Source organism: Thunnus maccoyii, chromosome 5 (assembly GCF_910596095.1).
Source record: "Thunnus maccoyii chromosome 5, fThuMac1.1, whole genome shotgun sequence".
Taxonomy (NCBI): domain Eukaryota; kingdom Metazoa; phylum Chordata; class Actinopteri; order Scombriformes; family Scombridae; genus Thunnus; species Thunnus maccoyii.
In genome coordinates this window covers 10,258,697-10,277,436 of record NC_056537.1, presented here as the reverse complement: position 1 = coordinate 10,277,436, position 18,740 = coordinate 10,258,697, and the positions used below count along the sequence as shown (strand labels likewise).

General features: G+C 37.7%; 1 protein-coding gene across 2 annotated transcripts; it reads right to left on the bottom strand.

Moving 5' to 3' along the window:
* Positions 1 to 3,937: 3,937 nt before the first annotated feature.
* On the bottom strand, positions 3,938 to 17,885 carry LOC121897669 (uncharacterized oxidoreductase YjmC-like). 2 transcript variants are annotated; one of them, XM_042412326.1, is made up of 12 exons: positions 17,838 to 17,885; positions 14,766 to 14,948; positions 9,458 to 9,606; positions 8,949 to 9,137; positions 8,157 to 8,218; positions 7,933 to 7,986; positions 7,632 to 7,730; positions 6,916 to 7,051; positions 6,057 to 6,175; positions 5,519 to 5,614; positions 4,790 to 4,900; positions 3,938 to 4,607 (listed from the first exon to the last, which is right to left on the bottom strand). In XM_042412326.1, the coding sequence occupies exons 2-12, from the start codon at positions 14,771 to 14,773 to the stop codon at positions 4,542 to 4,544; spliced, it is 1,089 nt and encodes a 362-aa protein (XP_042268260.1). In that variant the 5' UTR covers positions 14,774 to 14,948; positions 17,838 to 17,885; the 3' UTR covers positions 3,938 to 4,541. The 2 variants fall into 2 exon arrangements, with proteins under 2 accessions (XP_042268260.1, XP_042268261.1); XM_042412327.1 differs by lacking the exons at positions 14,766 to 14,948; positions 17,838 to 17,885 and adding an exon at positions 11,013 to 11,056.
* Positions 17,886 to 18,740: the final 855 nt, after the last annotated feature.

Below are 18,740 nucleotides of genomic sequence, written 5' to 3'. Positions count from 1 at the left end.
GAACATTCTTATTAGATCAGCGTTTACTGACTCTTTCTCCTTTAAAAAGGACACCTGATGTCTGAAAGGCCTGGAAGAAAAGGCAAGATAGACTATTTAGTATTTACTCTGATTTGTTCTGTTGATTATCATTATTACGATACATGTTTTGTTAGTGATGTATGAATTAATTTGTAGACATGAAGCTTTAGAGAACTTTGATTCCAAAGAGTTTGGATTCTTTGTATTGTTTGAAGATGTGGCATTCCTGGCTTATATAATTTGTGGCGTCTTGTATACTCGTGTGGGTTGGGCATCACACAGTAATGAAAATGTAGGAACATTACTTCATTCTGTGGCTTATTCTGTATTTCAATATATTTACAGAGTATTGACTACAGCTCCCAAAGAAAGTTGATTTAAAAAAAAAGGAATATACTGTATATTCTGGGTACAGGAGTATAAAATAAAGAGTTAAGGGTTGTGGGAGGTAGAGGCAAAGATGTTAGCAAGCAGGCATTTATCCACGATGCCACACTATAATATTCTCATCTTTGATTTAAACCCCGCCATCAACATGGCCCTTAGATTTTTGGGCAGCACCAACAACGAGTACCACTCCCAAACCCTCTGTAGAGAGGGAGGCAACAGATGGAGAGATGTTTGCATTCCCGAGGAGTTGGAGAGATCAAGACACCAGATGCTTTGCTTTATTTTTTATGTGTTCACTCGGTCATTTGGAGGTATGGTAGCCCGAGCAGGACAAAGAGCCAAGGCCAAATATCTTGGCTTTGCAGGGATAACAGCTGGGTGGAACAAACCAGGAAGTCGCTCCACTTCATTAAAGACCCAGCAGGAGAGCAGCAGAGCTTTTCTAGCGCTCCTCCCACTCTCTCTCTGTCATTACACACACAAATACACGCCTTTCCTCGGCAGCAATGTAGAATCCACTTCCACTCCAATTAGAGTGCTGAATATTAAACTGGAGTTTTATCCTTGATTTTTTTATTATTACTGATACTATTTTTGATACTTTGCTATGCGGGCAATGACGTTGTACTGTATTTATTTATCTGGGGTTCAACACTATAAAGGAGCAAGTCTGTAAAAGTGTACTTCTCTCAATCATGGATCTGAGTTGGATTGGAGTTAGTTTGCCCAAATACAAAAAAAGACAGGTCCCAGTGAAATTTCAAATGTCATTTTTCTATGCTTTGAGCAACAAAAATTAAATTTCATTCAGCTCTATTGTTTTAGGGTGGTGGTAGATATCTCAGAGACTGATATCTGAAGCGTATTGAACAAATATTTTCAGGAATTTAGACCCTAACAGAAATGACTGTTTTATCAAATCAGCTGTACACATTATGGGGATTTAAAAGTGTCAATTTACCATAAAAAGGCAGGACAATATCTGGCAAATCACATGGATTGATATCATCAGGAGTCAGTAGGATTTGATTGAATCCATCTACCAATCTATTTATCTATGTATATGCTGGCAACTATCTGGCCTGCAGTGTAGTGCTGTATATAATACTGTATATGATTCTCTGTGTTGTGTGTGTATATTCTTAATTCTTAGTGGTTCTTCTAAGTGGTCAGTGACGAGCTCTGTAATTACTAAGCTGTTCTGATCTGATCCTCCTTATTGTGAAAGTGTTGCTCTCCGGCAGCAGCAAACCTAATCTCCTCCACACTGGAATCCTGTAGAGCTGCTGTAGGGTTCGTTTACAGTCATAACGACTGATCAGCTGCATCAGGATGTCACCTTCTCGAGGTGTGTTTGTGAATAATCTCACCCTTAAGTAACAGTTTAGTTACATTTTTTCACATCGTTCATACCTCATCTCACTTACTTCCTGCAGCTATGACCATGTAAAATGCGTCATCACATCCTCATCACTAAGCAGCCAGCAGCATTTGATACTCCATACAAGTCCAAAGACAAACACTGACCCGCACACTCACACATGCCCTTTTGGCATCACTCGCCCCATCAGTAACAGCCGATCACTTCATGATTTGCTCGTTCAGTGAGTGACGGACAGATCCCCCCTTGGCACCACAAAAGAAAACACCTGTTAGAATCTGCTTAATCCTAACCAGCAGCCCTGCTCTCTGGGCTCTTGGGGGCCCCATCTAATCCACACAAGGGCACCGGGCCAAGGCCAGGGCAGATTAGACCCCCACTATCCATCTATCCATCCATGCACACACACCTCCGTGTCTGCCCCCTATAACGACTGTTTGAATCGGCCTCTTAATCCTTGGACTTGGCGGAGCCCTGGACCAAGCGCACAGCCACCTTCCCCCTCAGCCCACACCTAATCTCCATGCATCCCCTTCATAACCACTCACAGACCTGGCCCGGCCCAGCCCAACGCACACTCGCCCCCTCTCCACTACCTCCTTTCCCCTCCCCCGGTGGGGCTGAAAGCCCATTGATTTGTTGATTTCTCCTCTTTTGTCTGCAGCCGGCCGAGTGTTAACGGGACATCCAGGGTTCGAGGCCCAGTGCCAGGACTTTTGGCATGGGAGATTAAGGTCCTGATCTGGGCATCTGTCACTGCCCAGTCCCCCTTCTCCCTCACAGCTTTGATAGAGGCCTTTTCCTGTGTGTGCTGCGCTGTGTCTTCTTGCTGCCTCACATGCAAGAAGAGCAGACCAGCAGTTTATAAATATATAATTTTTTAAAAATAGTTTGTATTGTCATATTGCACATAGGGACACACACAGAAACAGATCCATGCATGATATTCATGTACACAGCTAATGAGTAGATACCAGTATTTCACACAAAGACACATAAACCTGTATATTAAAAACTATATTAGAAATAAGGATCCACCTAAGTGAGATATTTATGTGACAATGTCCTAAAACCATATTTGATTGGGACAGGAGTATCATTACAATTGTATATTAATTTGTCTTCTTGTTGACAGTGAGAGAAACTGATTAGTTAAATACTACAGGATTAATCTAAACACTGATGAATTTGAAAAGTGGACATGTTTTATTTTACTTATATTTCCCAATTACTGAGAAACAAGTGTCACTGTCCACTTTATTTCATTCTTTTTTCATGTGTAACTGTGTCCATCATATCCATATTCCTCTTTCAGGGGTCATTGTGGAATAAAGAAAACCTAAATTCTCAATAATCATGTGGTGTGTTAACATCTGCTCACATATCAGCATAACATCCAATATTTGACCTTTTTCCTTGGTGACTGTAACACTTTTTAGACATTTTGAAATAAAATGATATGAGGTGAACTTAACTTCGCCTTGATAAATTTACCTCAACAATACTAACATCAGAGAATCAATTAAATGAGTGTAACATTAATAAAAAGTAAACTCAGGAGTTTACTCATACTATGTCTCCATCTAGTGGTGAAATCTCATACATGCAAGCTGTAATATCTGGATTTTCCTTAGGTCATGGAGATTGAATATGTATATAAATTATTGTTTCAAGATTGGTATATAGATATATTGGTATATACATATAAATTATAGTGATAATTATATTGATATGCAGCTACTTATTCGTTAAAATGTCTTACTACTTAATTGTATGTATATATAAGGATAGATAGATAGATAGATAGATAGATAGATTGATTGATTGATTGATTGATTGATTGATTGATTGATTAGATATGATGTGACGATGTGTGATGTTTCTGTTTTCCAGAAAGGAAAGGAGAGGTGTTAAATTAAAACTTTGCAGCTCACATCGCCATCTGGTGGTGAAATGTTTTAGGACGCTTCTTTTGTAGATGAGATTTTCAGTACATAGTTATATGATCTGCACAAAAATAGCAATATAATTCATGTGTAATTTAAATCCATGAGATATTGGACAAATTCAGACCAACAAAGTCTCTCTTATATGACTTTTATTCTGAATAGGGCACATAAGAATTTAGTTTTTATAATTACCTGAGAGTAAAAAGAGGGCTTGAACTTTATAAAAGTAGTAAAATATTCTTAAGATCAATTTAAAATGATTTTCAGCATTAAAACAAATTCTATATCACACTGAAGCGATTAGTGTACAGTAACAAAATTGCACTGCATTAGAGTCGGAGCAAAGTAAAATGGCTCAGTAACAGGGAATGACAACAGACCACAGTGCATTTAGCTCTCCTCTCACATTCAGCCATAAGGCTACAACTCACAACAACTTCAGACAAAAAATGTGCGTATTTAGCTGTCAGAAATACAGCATCTTAAAGACATATTTAAATATGCATTTTAATGTCAGTAGATACAGCATATCAAGACACAAAAAATATAATTAAAAACTTGTTTTAAGGAGTCCCTTCAAAAGGAAAAATATTTGATATTTTTCATCTTTGTCGTCACAAATTTTAAGAAAGTGTTAAAGTGTTTTTTATTCAAACTATACGTATTAAAATACCAGGCATGTTTGGTTAAAATCAATAAAAAATGACTGTTAGCTTATATGATGTGCATTCATAGGTTGCTCAATGTTAACTTCAAGAGGAGAAGAAGTGTTAAATTTCCAAAGATCTTCATTGGGCAGTCTAATTGGAGATGAGCTTGTCACATGGTAGAAGAGGGCTGACACCAATTTTCTTAGCACATTCGTTCTGAAAAAAGAAAAAACTTGGTAAGGCAAATGATCTGTTATCCACATTTGATATCCACATCTATAATAATAGCCAGTATATTCCTTTCACTGTACAGGAGAGCATCAGTCAGTAAAATTCTCTAGACTAACTGACAATGTTTCATGCTCTTAGCACTCCTGTCTTTTATTTCCCGCTCTTACCATGTAGTTGACAACATTGAGGTGATAGGGGATCCCGCCCATCTTCTCACATTTCTCCATGTTCATCCTTTCTGGATCTCCAGCAGCCAAAACAGGAAAACCAGGGTCGGCCTATGGCAGAGAAACAACCTCATTCATCAAAGCAAATAACTAGCACTGAACTTTGAATGGGTTAAAGGGTTTTGTTTGTTTTCATTTTAAATCATGAAAATGGGTGGCCCAGACTGAGATATCTCAACAACTTTTGGATGGACTGCCATGAAATTGTTTACAGACATTCATAGTCCTACTGACTTTGGTGGTTTCCTGACTTATTCTCCAGTGCAACCATGAGGTTGACATTTTTGGTTTTGAGTAAAATGTCTCAACAACATGAAATGTGGTGACACACTCATGTTTCCCCAGGATGAACTTTAACAATTCTCCAGTGCCATCATCAGGTAAAATTTCAATTTGTTCAATACTTTGGTTTATGGCCAAATATCTGCAAAACTAATGACATTCCCAACAGTCTCAGCTGCACTTTGCATTCAGTGCTAACTAGCAGATGTTATCATACTTGCACGCTACACTACAGTAAGCACTACATTGCTGGGCTGATTTTTAGACTTAAAGTTTTTGTAATTTCCATTTATATTATATCCTCAATATGTCTATCCTACTTATGCAACTGTATTCAACAACAGAGGAGATTCGCAGCGTCTCATTGCAGCAGCAGGATCTACTCACAGGGTCCAACCCTCTCTGGATGGACAGCAGGTCTGACATCCTGTTGTTGAACCCGGGAGCAAAGTTCTCTGGGTTTATTGCCACGAAACACTGACCCTGTAAACACAATACAGCCAGGTGACGACTTCACTGTGAACTGATCCAATGCAGACAGCAAAGAGAGTCATGAGGTGACGTAACATTACATGGCCTACATCAGATTCATTAATTGTGCTTCTATTCGAGATAAATGGCTGTCAAAGGCTGTTTTAACATGTCAAACGTTGCTCTTTGTGTTTAGATAATATCTGCTTTGTTTCAGGTCTACTAATCATCACAGTCTGGTAAATGGATCTTATAAACTAATGAATCTACTCAAGACAAGTGTAATACCATTGTTTGGAATGTTTTATTGATCATCCTGCTGCTTAGTTATGTAATAATGCCCAAAGTATTGCATTATTTGAATAGCTACTTAGTCAGTAGAGGAGCAACCGTAAGGACACACATCTTTTGAAATGGGGTTAGGATGTCCTCACACAAGCCAAAAAAAACATACCAGGTTGGCAACACGATCAGTTACTTTCCATGTGCGGATGTGTTTGCTGTACTGGGCACCGGCCAGGATACCACAGAACACCTCTACCATCATTCCCAGACCGTAGCCTTTGTACCCTCCTGAAAGAACCAACAAAGACATAACAAGACCTAAATTCAATTCAGTTGTTTCATGTAGTGAGAGGCTGAATGCAAAACAAACATATATGACAATTTCTGTCTCCAACTGTTACTGTAAAAAACATCACTCCACAAAAAACTATATTTAGCCCCTCCCTGAATCCCTCCTTTCAATTCTACATGTCCCTACTGAGCTCCACTTTGGTCATATCATGAAAAAAACAAAGTTGTGGAAATCTGTGCACTAACTAAACTAAGTACACACATTAATAAAACGGAAAGGGAAAAAAATTTAGGAGCAAACTCAGTTGAAATATGTTCTTCTGGCAAAAAGTCACTCCTGATATGGGTCTGGCCGAGAACTTTTAATTTGTAATTGTTTTTTGAGTAAATGAAAGCATTAAATGAAAGCACAGATTAATAGTTTGAGTCAGAAAAACAGTATGAAATATTATGAGTCCTTTTTTAACTGTAGATGCTGCACATAATAGACTGACAATCAGCCAGTCAGAGCAGAATTTGGACTACACACTGCACAAATCCTTGATTGTTACACATATTGTATGTGAGGACAGAGTACACCAGGAGGAGTATTTTAACACATGATATTTGAGTGTAGGCTGAATGTCTAAAATGTCAAACAAAAAGCAGGACAACTTCTTTATATTGCCACAATATGCTGATAAAACTGACAGGATCCCTAAGCTGACTGCTGTCAGCAGTTTTAGCTCACTTCCGACCTGTAGCTTCACTGCCGCCAATTGGCACCAGTCCTCCTCCACTCAGGACTCTCTTGGGGTCTGTGCTGATCTTGCCCTGGGCGTCGCAGCCCCATCCCTCGGGGATGTCGTCTCCACGGCGCTCATGGAGCTCCACCTGTACACATTAAACAATGAGCAATTAGTCTTACAATGCTGCTCACCAAAATATATGGATCTTTTACCAAAGAAGAATTTCCTCTACATCCCATTACTAACTTGTTTTTTATTCAGTAATGCAAATCTTTTCATGACTATATCTGCAGCAGGATATACGATACACCTGCCGAAATACTAGACTTGATTTAAGTATTTCAGTAGATGATAATCATCATGCTGTAGGGCTTTCAACTCCACACTGATTCAGCTGCCACTAGGATTATGCTTATGCAACTACACCTACAGTAGTTTCAGGAAAGCTGGTTGGGCAGTTACGTCCAACTTTAAAATACATTTTTGGGCTTTCCAGTGCAATCACACACAATTTACCTCTTCCTTTTTTTGCTGATTGACACATAAAGTTTGATGGTGTTATTAACATTTTAGATATTTGGCTATCACATAGACAAACTTAAAAACTTAAAATAAACCAACCAGAACCAACTCCATTAGTGCAGGTAATGTCTGTTGGCATTGAGGGATTTCTGTTCTGCATGTAAGGAATGCCTGATGATTTATCACAATAAATCTGTTCTTACCTTTCCAAGCGCTGCTGCTGATGTGGCCATGTCCAGGACAAAGCTGTCTCCATCTTTAGCAGGAGCTGCCACACTGAGAGGGTTAGTGCCCAAAGTGCACTGGAAACAGGTGCACAGTATTAGAACAGGACCCATTTTCAAATGCAAGATTCTTCTTTACTGGTTTTAGGAAACATTCTGGGTACATAAGAAGTCATTCAGTATTTTAACATGCATTGGACGACTAAATCTTATATTACGGTGGATTGTCAGATTAAAGTTATAACTTGATAGAAGCATTTATTTTAAATCATTTTCTCACCTCTTTACCACGTGTGGGGACCACCAGTGGGGACGTGTTGGTAAATGACATGCCCTGTTGTGGATCAGATCAGAAAAGAATAAGAAAGCCATTTGGTATTATCATATAAATCATATAAATTAAAACAGATGATTATTATAGCTTTCCCATATCTGAAAAGAACTCAACTGAAACAAAATAACACAAACTGGTGGAGGAATAGACAATCTCAACTTTTCACTTACGATCATGTTTTCCTTCAGAGCTTGCATTGCATAGTATCCAGCAATACCATAGTGGTTGGATCCTAAAATAGAAAAGGACAACAAACATTTAATGGTTTTATAGCAATGGCTGTGCTTTCATTGTTTTATTTGTCAAGATTTGTTTACCGCTTGCAGTTTTTAGCCACTACAGTAAAGTAAAATGTTCCCTTTGATTAACTCATGAGGGACAAAACCTAATAAAGATACTTTTTGCTCCTTGAGTAAATTATATTGATTCAAGTCCAACTCACTGACTGTTTCTGGATTCATCAGTTTGGCCTACAGCAGTTTGTGGTTTCTCTCCTCTCATGCTTAACTGCCTGTTATATGAGCCGGACACTCTACTAATCTCTCAACAGTGAAAATAATCCCCCTTTTGAATGCTGAACATTCAGTCCAATCAAATACAGACATGTCTCTCACGCCTGAACATGTTACTGTGAACAGAGTAATAACATGTTTATTATCTTTACAGTAAGACACCAAAACACATGAAATAAGGTGAGTGGTGCAGCAGTTACAGGCACATTTTAACTCTGGCATACCCATCAGGCCAATCAGCACATTTTTTCCACACTGCATCAAAATGTGAAAATAATTTCCTCTGTCAAAATAAGACCTGTTGTGCCTAAGATGCTGCACTACGATGTTGCATTTGACAGACAGAACAGTAGATATTCGTACATTTCAGTATATCGAGGTCCCAAAGGCCTGTGTCACTGCATCAGCCTTTAACTTCTCCTTTTCGTGTTTGGAGAAAATGGGACTCACCGTGTGCCACCACCCAGCCTATGCCGACCTCTTTGGCTTTCTTTATGGCCAGGTTCATGCAGAAGTTTCCCACCACAGGGCCCAGGAGGTTCTTCCCATCCACAAACGCTGTGGCTGCACTCTCCTTCTCTATCTCTGGCTCACCGTCCTTGGCACAGATTCCTGATTTGATGTCTTTCACATACATGTCTGTCGAAAAGTAAGGAGACAACATCACAAACAAAATCATATTTAAAGACACAAAAACATCCCAGTTAAGGAGTTAAAGGCTACCTGATGAGTAAATAAGTGGAGAAGCTGAGTGTTTTAATATATTGTTTTTACACTACCTACCTAATTTTTACTGTAAATTTCTGCCTTACACATAAAATGAATGAAAATATAGTTACATTTGGCTTATTAGCTTATAAGTCACAGTTGTTTTTTCTTCTTTACCACCACAACTGTGCTATTTTCAACCTTTAAATTAAACATGCAGGTGCAATGGTAAATTTAAGCATCCCACTCACCCATCCTGTTCAGTCCATGGCTGTAGTGGCCCCTGTGGTCTCCCTCCACCAGCACCTCGGCCAGGCTGTTAGCATGATTCTGCTTGGTGCCCACAGCTATCATACACCTCTCAATGAAGCCTTTCACCTCCGCCTGGCTAATTAGACATCTGCAAAGAGGGAAAGTTTATAATCACATGATTATATCCTCAAATACACATTTTATCTCAAGCAATGAATCAGGTTATAGGATTGCCACAGTAAGTGTTAAAATAACAATATGAATAATAAGATTTAACTTGTCTAATGTTCGATTATTAATTTTTTAGTTTTTAGGAACCTCAAAATGATGTCCATTTTGAACAATAACCTTTAGGTATTTACATTTACTCAATTTTGAGGAACTTGAGTGGAGTATAAAGTTGCAAAAATGGAAATACTCAAGTCCAAGTCCATACTAGTCTTATAATGTATGTTAATGTTGTCACATGGCTGTGATTCTTGATTTAGGTACTGTCATGATTTTTTGTTTGTTTGTTTTTTTTTTGTGTGTGTATTTTCTTTTTTATGTTAATGTGTGTGTGCATTTTGAAAATAAATAAAATATGTATTAAAAAGTACTTCCATCCCACTACATTTCAAAGGGAGATATTGTACTTGTCTACTCCACTACATTTATTTGAAAGAAAAAAAAAGTCAACACAATAATTTTTGGGCTGGTTTTCTGGTTCTCAAACAAACAATGATTTCAAGAACAGAACAGAGTGTCTGACTTTTGGCCTAAAAAGCAAAGGTAAACCAAACCAACTGCAAGGCTGTCAAATATGTCCTAAACCAAACTCCAGCGGTAGTGAACTTTTCTGTTGCCCCCATTCTGTGACATTTGACAGAATGGAGAGCCCCATGCTGATTCAGAGTTTGAAGTCCATCTTTACAACTGTGATTGCACAACCTGTAACCACATAGATTAAGTAAGTCATGACAGTAAAGCTCCACCACATTCATTTGTTATGGAAAACCGAGCTCAAAAGTGAAATTCTGATACTCAGTAGACAAACTGCAACCTTTTTGTTAACTTTACGAAGCGATGCTCATCTGAGTCAATATGAGAACTAGCAGAATATCATGCACCAGGGGCCAAATGCATAAAACTCTGTGTAGTTTCATGACTAAAACTGTGTGTACGCACAAAGCCAGAAATATGCATACGCATGCTTTTCATCAGATTCATAAAGCCATGCGGCTCTTTATAGCGTCCATATAATTAATTCATCACATGGACCTGAAAACCATCATCAGCAGTGATATCTCAGAAGTGTAATCATAGTTTGCAGTGCTCATATCTAAACCGATTTACAAGATATGTCACAACTAAGGATAAAATATGTTGACTCCTGTGTAAATTAAAAGAATGATAACATCAATCACACAAAGTGATTAGTCAATGTTACCTTGATAAATGGCGTCTTTGATTGGCATTTGACAAATCTCTGTGTAAACGCAATCAAACATCACACAATCAGTGCAGCTGGTTATCAACCTAAACAAGGTTTTACTGAAAGATTCTGTCTCTCACCTTATGCTGTTTAATCACCACCTTATCACATCACCCTCAGATCGCTTTAGAAAAACATGTGTACGTCTGGTCTGAAGAATGCGTGAGGTGCGCACATTCTGCTTTTATAAATATCAGTTTATGTGTGGGAAATAGCGTATGCATGGTTTTTGTGTGTATGCATCGCGTATGCATCTGGCCCCAGATGTTTTTGGGGGAAAAAAAATGTCTCTTTCTACAGAGTGTCATGAACGGCGGTGTCTCTGACTGAGTTTCTCTGTCAAAATTTAAGTCACATGCATGAAAACCCTCAGAATAAAACTGCAATAATTACACAGAATGCCTGACATGAAGGAGATGTCGTGTTGAATATAGTGAGATGGTTACTGGTTAATACATGTCAAGGAAAAAACTTTTTGGGATACAAAAGAAAATGTTCTTTTGCGTGGAACAATTTCATAAGTGTTTGGTGTTTGGACAGAAATCAAACCGTAATCCATAGTAGCTGTTAATCCAGGTGTTTTCTGTGTTCTTCCGTGTTGATTAAGTGACTTTTTACATATTAAGCATAAATAAATTCTCACTTTTTTGCACCCAACTGCTCCCTTCTTTTTTTAACCGATTTATGAATTAAATTGTCATGCTCTAAATGAACAGTACATGCTCCCTCAATAAGCATCAGATGCAAATAGTTATATCACAACTGTGGCAGAGTAATGATTGTTGTATAGAAGAAAAAATGTTAAACATTTTAAACATGAAGAATTTTCCAATAGTTACTCCACCAAACAGCACCTTTTTAGCACAGGTCACAATGTCAAATCCCAGAAAATGTTTTTCCTGGTTGGCTTTTTTACTTGTATTCTCTACTAATTTAATACCAGTTAAACGATAATTTAAGATGTAAAATATAGATGAAGTGAAACAGCTTCCAAAACTGCAAAATGTTCTTCAAAAAATATCCATTAAAGTTTAATCTTTCCAGGAGTTGTTCATTAAATGTCTTGATGTGATGAAACATGTTTGGACAACTAATGAGAAGTAGATTAATCAGATAAATCATGCTGACAATAAAGTCTCTGAGTGTTTTCTAGTTTAATGCTGGACTCATTGCGCTCTACTTCCTTTCGTTCTTCTCAATTTCTTCCCATGTTTTCTCCATTTTACTTTGTGGTATTCAGTGATTAGAGAGAGGAGGAAAAAAGCTATAAGTTTTGGAATGCACCATAATCGTATCCAGATGAGTCACAGTTCCTCTCTGAAATAACATTGTATTCTTTACAGACAGCTTTGCTCTAAACAGCTGATGCAAGTCCTTTAATCTTCTGCACCTCATGGCATTGTGCCTGGGTGTTGCACCACCTAACTTACTGTTAAAGCTGGGGTGTGGGACTTTTTTGTCTCCCTCTTCTGGCAGTTAGCGTAATTACAAAAACACTGTTGATGTGCTTATATCATAGGCTCTGACAAAGCCTACTCCGTAAAGTAGAAAACTATAGATAAATTGTTGCGAGCATCACACAACCCCCACGAAATGATTCATTTCACTATCAGAATTTGATCCTTTGGGTTTATAAGAGCTGCACAATTACATTATTTTAGCCCCATTCAAATTAGCAGAAAGCTAACTGGAGGTTAGCCGACTCAGCCAGTGGAAATCTCTAGTGAGTGTGCTCTGCCCATAGAGCATGCACAGTATGAATTCACCCAGCCAGCGCAGGAATGTCAAACCCAACACCAGATTAAAATATCCAGTGTACTGTGAAATACAAAGAGATTTACCTGATAGACTTAATCGGCATTGTGTGAACTTGTTTGGCAAGGGCTTGAATGTAACATAATCATTTATATGTAAAAGTTCCTCACTGCAGGTTTAAAATATTTGGCTCTAGTTTCTAGCATGATTATCTGACTGACAAGAAATTCACATTACAATCTTGAGAGCTTCACATTTAAATTCTTGAAGTGAATTGTCCTTTTGAGGCATCTTTCTAAAATTCAAAGAATGCATTAAATTATGACCTACCATTTTGTTTGAAACTTTTAAATGTTTCAGTCCACCTTTATTGAAAATGTGGTGTAAGGACAATTAGTGAAATGTGCTCATCAGCTGTTTTTTTTTTACCAAGAAAACCTACCCAATGTGATATTGTTTAATGCGGTGATGGTGGCACATATTTTTAGACAGTCTCTTTTGGAGGGTATTCATAGTATTGCGCACAGCTATTCACATTAAAAGTGACTGCAATGGTTATATCAGCAGTGTAAAAAGAGAGCTGAGAGACAAGTTAAAATCCTGACTCCTTTCTCACCTTTGCACAGCTGGGCCAAGATGGGCCAGTGTAGTAAATGTAATAGTTACTACATTGTAGTATACTAGGGTCAGAATTCAGCTAGGTCTGGTGCTGATGCAAATAGGTGTTGTGCCTCAACATGTTTCCAGCGAACCTGATTGGAGGTTTTCATCAGGTGACCTTTCTGTCACAATGAAGGGTGGGATTATCTTGCAGACAGACTGAATATGAGTGAATATGAGTGAATATGAGCTTGTTCTCATCATCCAAAGTGAAATATGACAATCAGAAAATTCTTCAGATAGGAGGTTTTGCGCTTTGGCCATTGAAGTGTCTGCCCTTTTCCAAACACCTTCCAAGAACAACTTCTCAGATGGTTCTGTGTAACAAACCATCTGGCACATCAGGTTAGTCACATCAAAAAGGTAACATGTAACTTTGAAGATCCTCTTGAATGTGTGCAAAAGGGTGTGTATAAGTGTGCCTACTTGTTGCTGAACTATCTGACAACTGTTAGACATGTCTAAAAGGAACAAACTGGTCTGTGAACAGGCTTACAAATGTGAACTGAAGTCCGGAGACAAGTTGATTGACAGACTGTATGGGTTGTTACTGGTGTTTGATATGTTTTAAATGTTTTACTGTTTGTTTTTAATGTATGTGCTCAATAATCCCTGGACAGAAGTATTGGTATTGAGTGGATTACCCCAATGAAGTAAAGTCAGTTGAATGGAAATGAGGTGTGGTGGGAAGAAACTTGACCTGTCAGTAGTGGGAGGTGTTGATTTGAATAAAATATCTCAACACATTAAGTTTAAATGCTTCACATAATTACACATAAGTAGATGACTTTAAATAGGTTTCAATGGTCTCAATCAGCACATGTAACAGTCATGGTGATAAATAGCACAAAGAAAATGTTTTTTACATGTAGAGGAGCATAAAAAAACAGACAGGTCTTTAAATTTTTCAAAGAGCATGCTTTGCTTTAGGCGCAGACAGGCAGAGTTAATGAGCAGAAAATGCTCCAAAGTGGGGGTTTAAAGTTGACTTCTAAGCAGTTTTGCACACAACAAAACACATTTAAACATGTACTAAATTCCTTCACTTTATTGTTTTCATTTTAAATGCTGATCACATTCTTGTGTTCACTGAATAAAGTTAATGATACTGATGATAAATGAGTTACAAATTAAGATTGTTCAAATTAAATCCAGGAGAATGTGTCCGTACTGCACTCAACAGAGACAAAGAGCAGCACAATGACTCAAGTGCAGTTGTTAAATACATCTAATGTCAGTTTAAATACATTACACCAAAACATGTAAGGAATGTGACCAGGTCATACGAGTCTTATCATTTCTATCACCAAGAAAAGGTTTTGGTTTCAGTTGCCTGTAATGCCATGCAGTCCATCCAAACATTAATTGACATTTTAATCCTTGATCTTCTTTAATTGAAGAGCAAGTTACATTCTTACCTGCTCATGTTGACTCTTCCGTTGTGTGCTCTTTCAGGTCGATGAGTTGTCTGTCTTAGCTTTGCTGATGATGATCAGCCGGTCTCAATGATCCACAGTGACTACACCAACTTGCTCTTCAAGCCAAGCAGTGTTTGGAGACACCCAGTGTTGTCAAGTCTATCAGGTATACTGTCTGTATCTCTGTGGGCGTGTGGGGGGAGGGGCTTTTAGTGAGGGGGAGTCTCTCTGCGCGCCAGCTCACAGACCTGTTCTTCTGTGGAAAGGTCATGGGGCTCCTGATTATGTCAACTTTAACTTTTTCTCTTGTTTGACATGATAGATAGTCTACCTCTGGGGAGCATATGGTGTGCTGGAGGATAAAGTCCCCTGACATAATAAATATCTCTGTAATATTCACACAAGGAATACTTTATTAACCATTCTGACTGCTAATGGTTTATTTTTCTACCATGCGTTTTTATGGCTTTAAGGGAACAAATTTTGCATATTAAAACCTATTTTAAAATGCCCTAGTTCTTTCTTCTTTATCTGTGGGATGTAGTGCAACACTGATTAGACATTTCCTTTTATTTTACCTAAAATTAACAAGGATTTACCAAAATTAAAATGGCTTATTTTGTACTTGCCCAAAACAAACAACTGAAAGCAAATAAATAAGTTAATAAAAACCCTTAAATATACTAGGTGAACATATAATAAATGATACTGAATACATTCTACATGAATGAAGCTCCTTTGAAGTTACAAAGACCTTACAATTGACTCTACAGTCTGTTTGAGAGGCAATTTGCTTGTGAAGTTATGGCTTTAGGCTAAGGTGTAGCCAGTTGCATGAAAGACAAAGAAGATGAGTGGGGGAAAAAAAGTTCCAAATCACAACTCATTGCTCCCTCTAGTGGATCTGTCTTAGATTAAGTGTTAAGAAGTACTCCTTGTACTAATGGTGAATGTGGAAGTTGCCTGTTTATTCTCTCTCAACCAAATTGGAGGCTTTCGTCTTGGAAAATGGCAACAGGAGGAGCAGAGAAAACATAAAACAGAAGGCGGAATGAAGCCTGAAACTAAGCACCTATATAAATATTTTCTTAATCAATCATATTTAAAATGATTATGTTTTTTAATCTTTTTTTTTACAATTAACAATTGTACTTAACTTTCTTGACAAGCTGAATTCCTGACTACATTATGATGTTGAACTGACCATAGAGGGACAAAGGATGGTATGCAGACTGGACTTGATCTCTTCACAACTTATAACTGGGCTTAAATTCATGTTCTACTCTATATACACCATATATACCCTGTATAATACACAGCACCATTATTGGATAATTATGTAACAAACATAGGCTATGTAACAGCTCAGCAGAGAAGCCACGGTGGCTGTGGCTGTGTATCCTTCATCATGCAGTCTGGCTCTCTCAGTCTTTGGCAGTCTTACAGGTGAAGACTTGAGATTGTTGCATCATAGCAGTGTGTCTGGTAGAGGCGTCAGGTGAGCTCATCTATTCTCTTTTGCAAACTACAAGCAAGAACAAATACAGGCCAACTAACTATGACCAGAAAATTTAAAGCCATGTATTTTGGAGTGATGCAATCCAATTCAACAGTCCTGTAATAAATATTACTTTTGGGAACACTATGAAACTGAATACCTTAGTTTTTTACCTTAATATTCTATTAATTTATCCATAAATAATGATGGAATTAAGGTATTTATTAATTAGTTTTAGGGAGATAATTAATTGATTCATTAATGGATTTAAATAAATGTGGATAATTTTTAATGGATTATACATTAAAATGCCTTAATTTTCTAATTAAAGGGAAAATTATGTATCGATGTATTGGTCCATTTTAAGTTGGGTTTTTTTGCCCCTTAAAAAACCCCTTAAAAAGGACTGAATTAATTAAGGGATTATGTACCCTTAAACGGTACTTAAAAAGTAAATTAAGGGATTTTCAAATTCAGGTGTTTAAGGAGTTTGGGCCTTTTCAAATTAATAAACAAATTAAGACATCTCTTACCATACTTAATGCCTTAATCTAAAATTATATATTTTCTGGGGTAAATTAAGGAGAAATTAACGGTATTTTCAGGGATTCTTCTTTCATATTGGGGAAACTTTACATTTTCAATCGTTGTTGACACTGTATCAGAGAGGTGTTGATTCACTTTTTAAACTGTAATAAGTGGTGGTGTTTGATAGCATTACATATTAAGATGTAACATTTTTCTTTGTAAATAAGGTAGACAAACTATTAGAAAAATTTTTCCAAGGTGTAAACTCACTGTGGCATGCATCTATTGGGACTATTATATTTTCCCTATTAGCACTTGGTGGTTGTTTTCAAGTCAGTGAAGTCCAGCAGGCCACAAGGGGTCAGGCCACTCATAGGAGCTAGTGTGAATAAGATGTGAGTGGTGTAGATTCATGCAATACGTAACTTATTGTGTCAAGACATTCTGTACACATACTGGCACAAACATAATGAATCTCAGATCTTTGAAGTCTTGTGCTCACACCAAAGCTACTATAATTTGGTGGTGAATGAATTGACTTCATGCTTGGCTTTAATTATTCTGGTATTTATGAGAGAAAAATGAGCTAATGAGATACTTAGGCCTCATTTACACTGCAGTCTGTTTTTGATCCTTAATGTGGACTTAACTTGTTGTGAATGGAAGAGGGACAATAGCATGAAAACAAATGGTGTAAAAACCAGTTTAACTACTATAGCGCTTATCCAAGACCAGAATAAATTAAATTCCACAGAAGCTTTTGCTTTCATATTTCACAAAGTGGTATGAACGCTCCTGTTATCTTCAAATTTACTAACATCTTTTATCCTTGGGGTCAATTTGATCCAAGCAATTTAAACCTCCAGAAAATAATTATAATTAAAATTGTTACCCAAGTTTATGTGTCAGGTACTTTATATGTCTTTGTTGACTACCTAAATAGCCCTTTAAATAAAATATAATCCCAGCCCCCCATATACATCCAAAATACCTATTATGCGACTATGGAAAAATATACAAATCACCGTAAAATCTCATTGACTGACCTCTGCTTCCCCTCCTGCCCTGCATCAAGCCTAATTAGCCCTGCCCTGTGCTCAGTGTTTTCCCCAGCCAGTCACCTCCTACGTGCTCGTCCTTCCCACTCACCTGTTCCCTATTCCCTCATTAGCTCCTCAGTACATTTACCGGTCTCAGTCTCAGTTCGTTCCCATTCATTTTTGTTATCAAGGATAGTAACATGTATTATGTTTGGGGTCAATTTTACCCCAGGAGAAACAAACACAATTTCAAACATTTAGAAGGATTTTATTTGTAAAACAGATCATCATCATCAGAACATCAGTAAAGAACACATAATAGTCATTTATTTACAAAGAACGTGTTGTTCTATGCTACTGTAAGTGTATGTAAATAAGTATGTGTGAGATAGTAAAAAACAAAGTTATGTAGTCACCAAAATGAGTTTGACAGAGTTCAAACAGGATAGACAGAGTATGAACAGCATATTATTTTCCTACAAGCCCCCAGAGGGTTAATTCCAGCTGCATCTACTGTGAACATAATGTACAGAAAGTATGTGTGTGTATGTTGCACACACGCACACACATACTCTATTGCATTTCACACAGGTGTTACTGGTCTCGGCCTGCAACCTAGGGTCCTTCGCAATCCTGTTGGCATCCTTCCCTGGCTATTGCTACTGCTATTGCTAATGTTATTGTTATTGTTAAGATTATTGTTATTCCGCCCCCCCACCCCCCTTCCCCTCCCCCTCTCCCTTCCCCCTCTTTCTTTCTCTCTCTCAACCCAACCGGTTCAACCTGAGGTTTCTACCGGTTTAAGGGGAGTTTTTAAGTTTAAGTTTCCTTACCAACAAGGCCAAGTGCTTGCTCATGGGGGAATTGTTGGGTCTCTGTAAATTAAAGAGTACGGTCTCGACCTGCTCT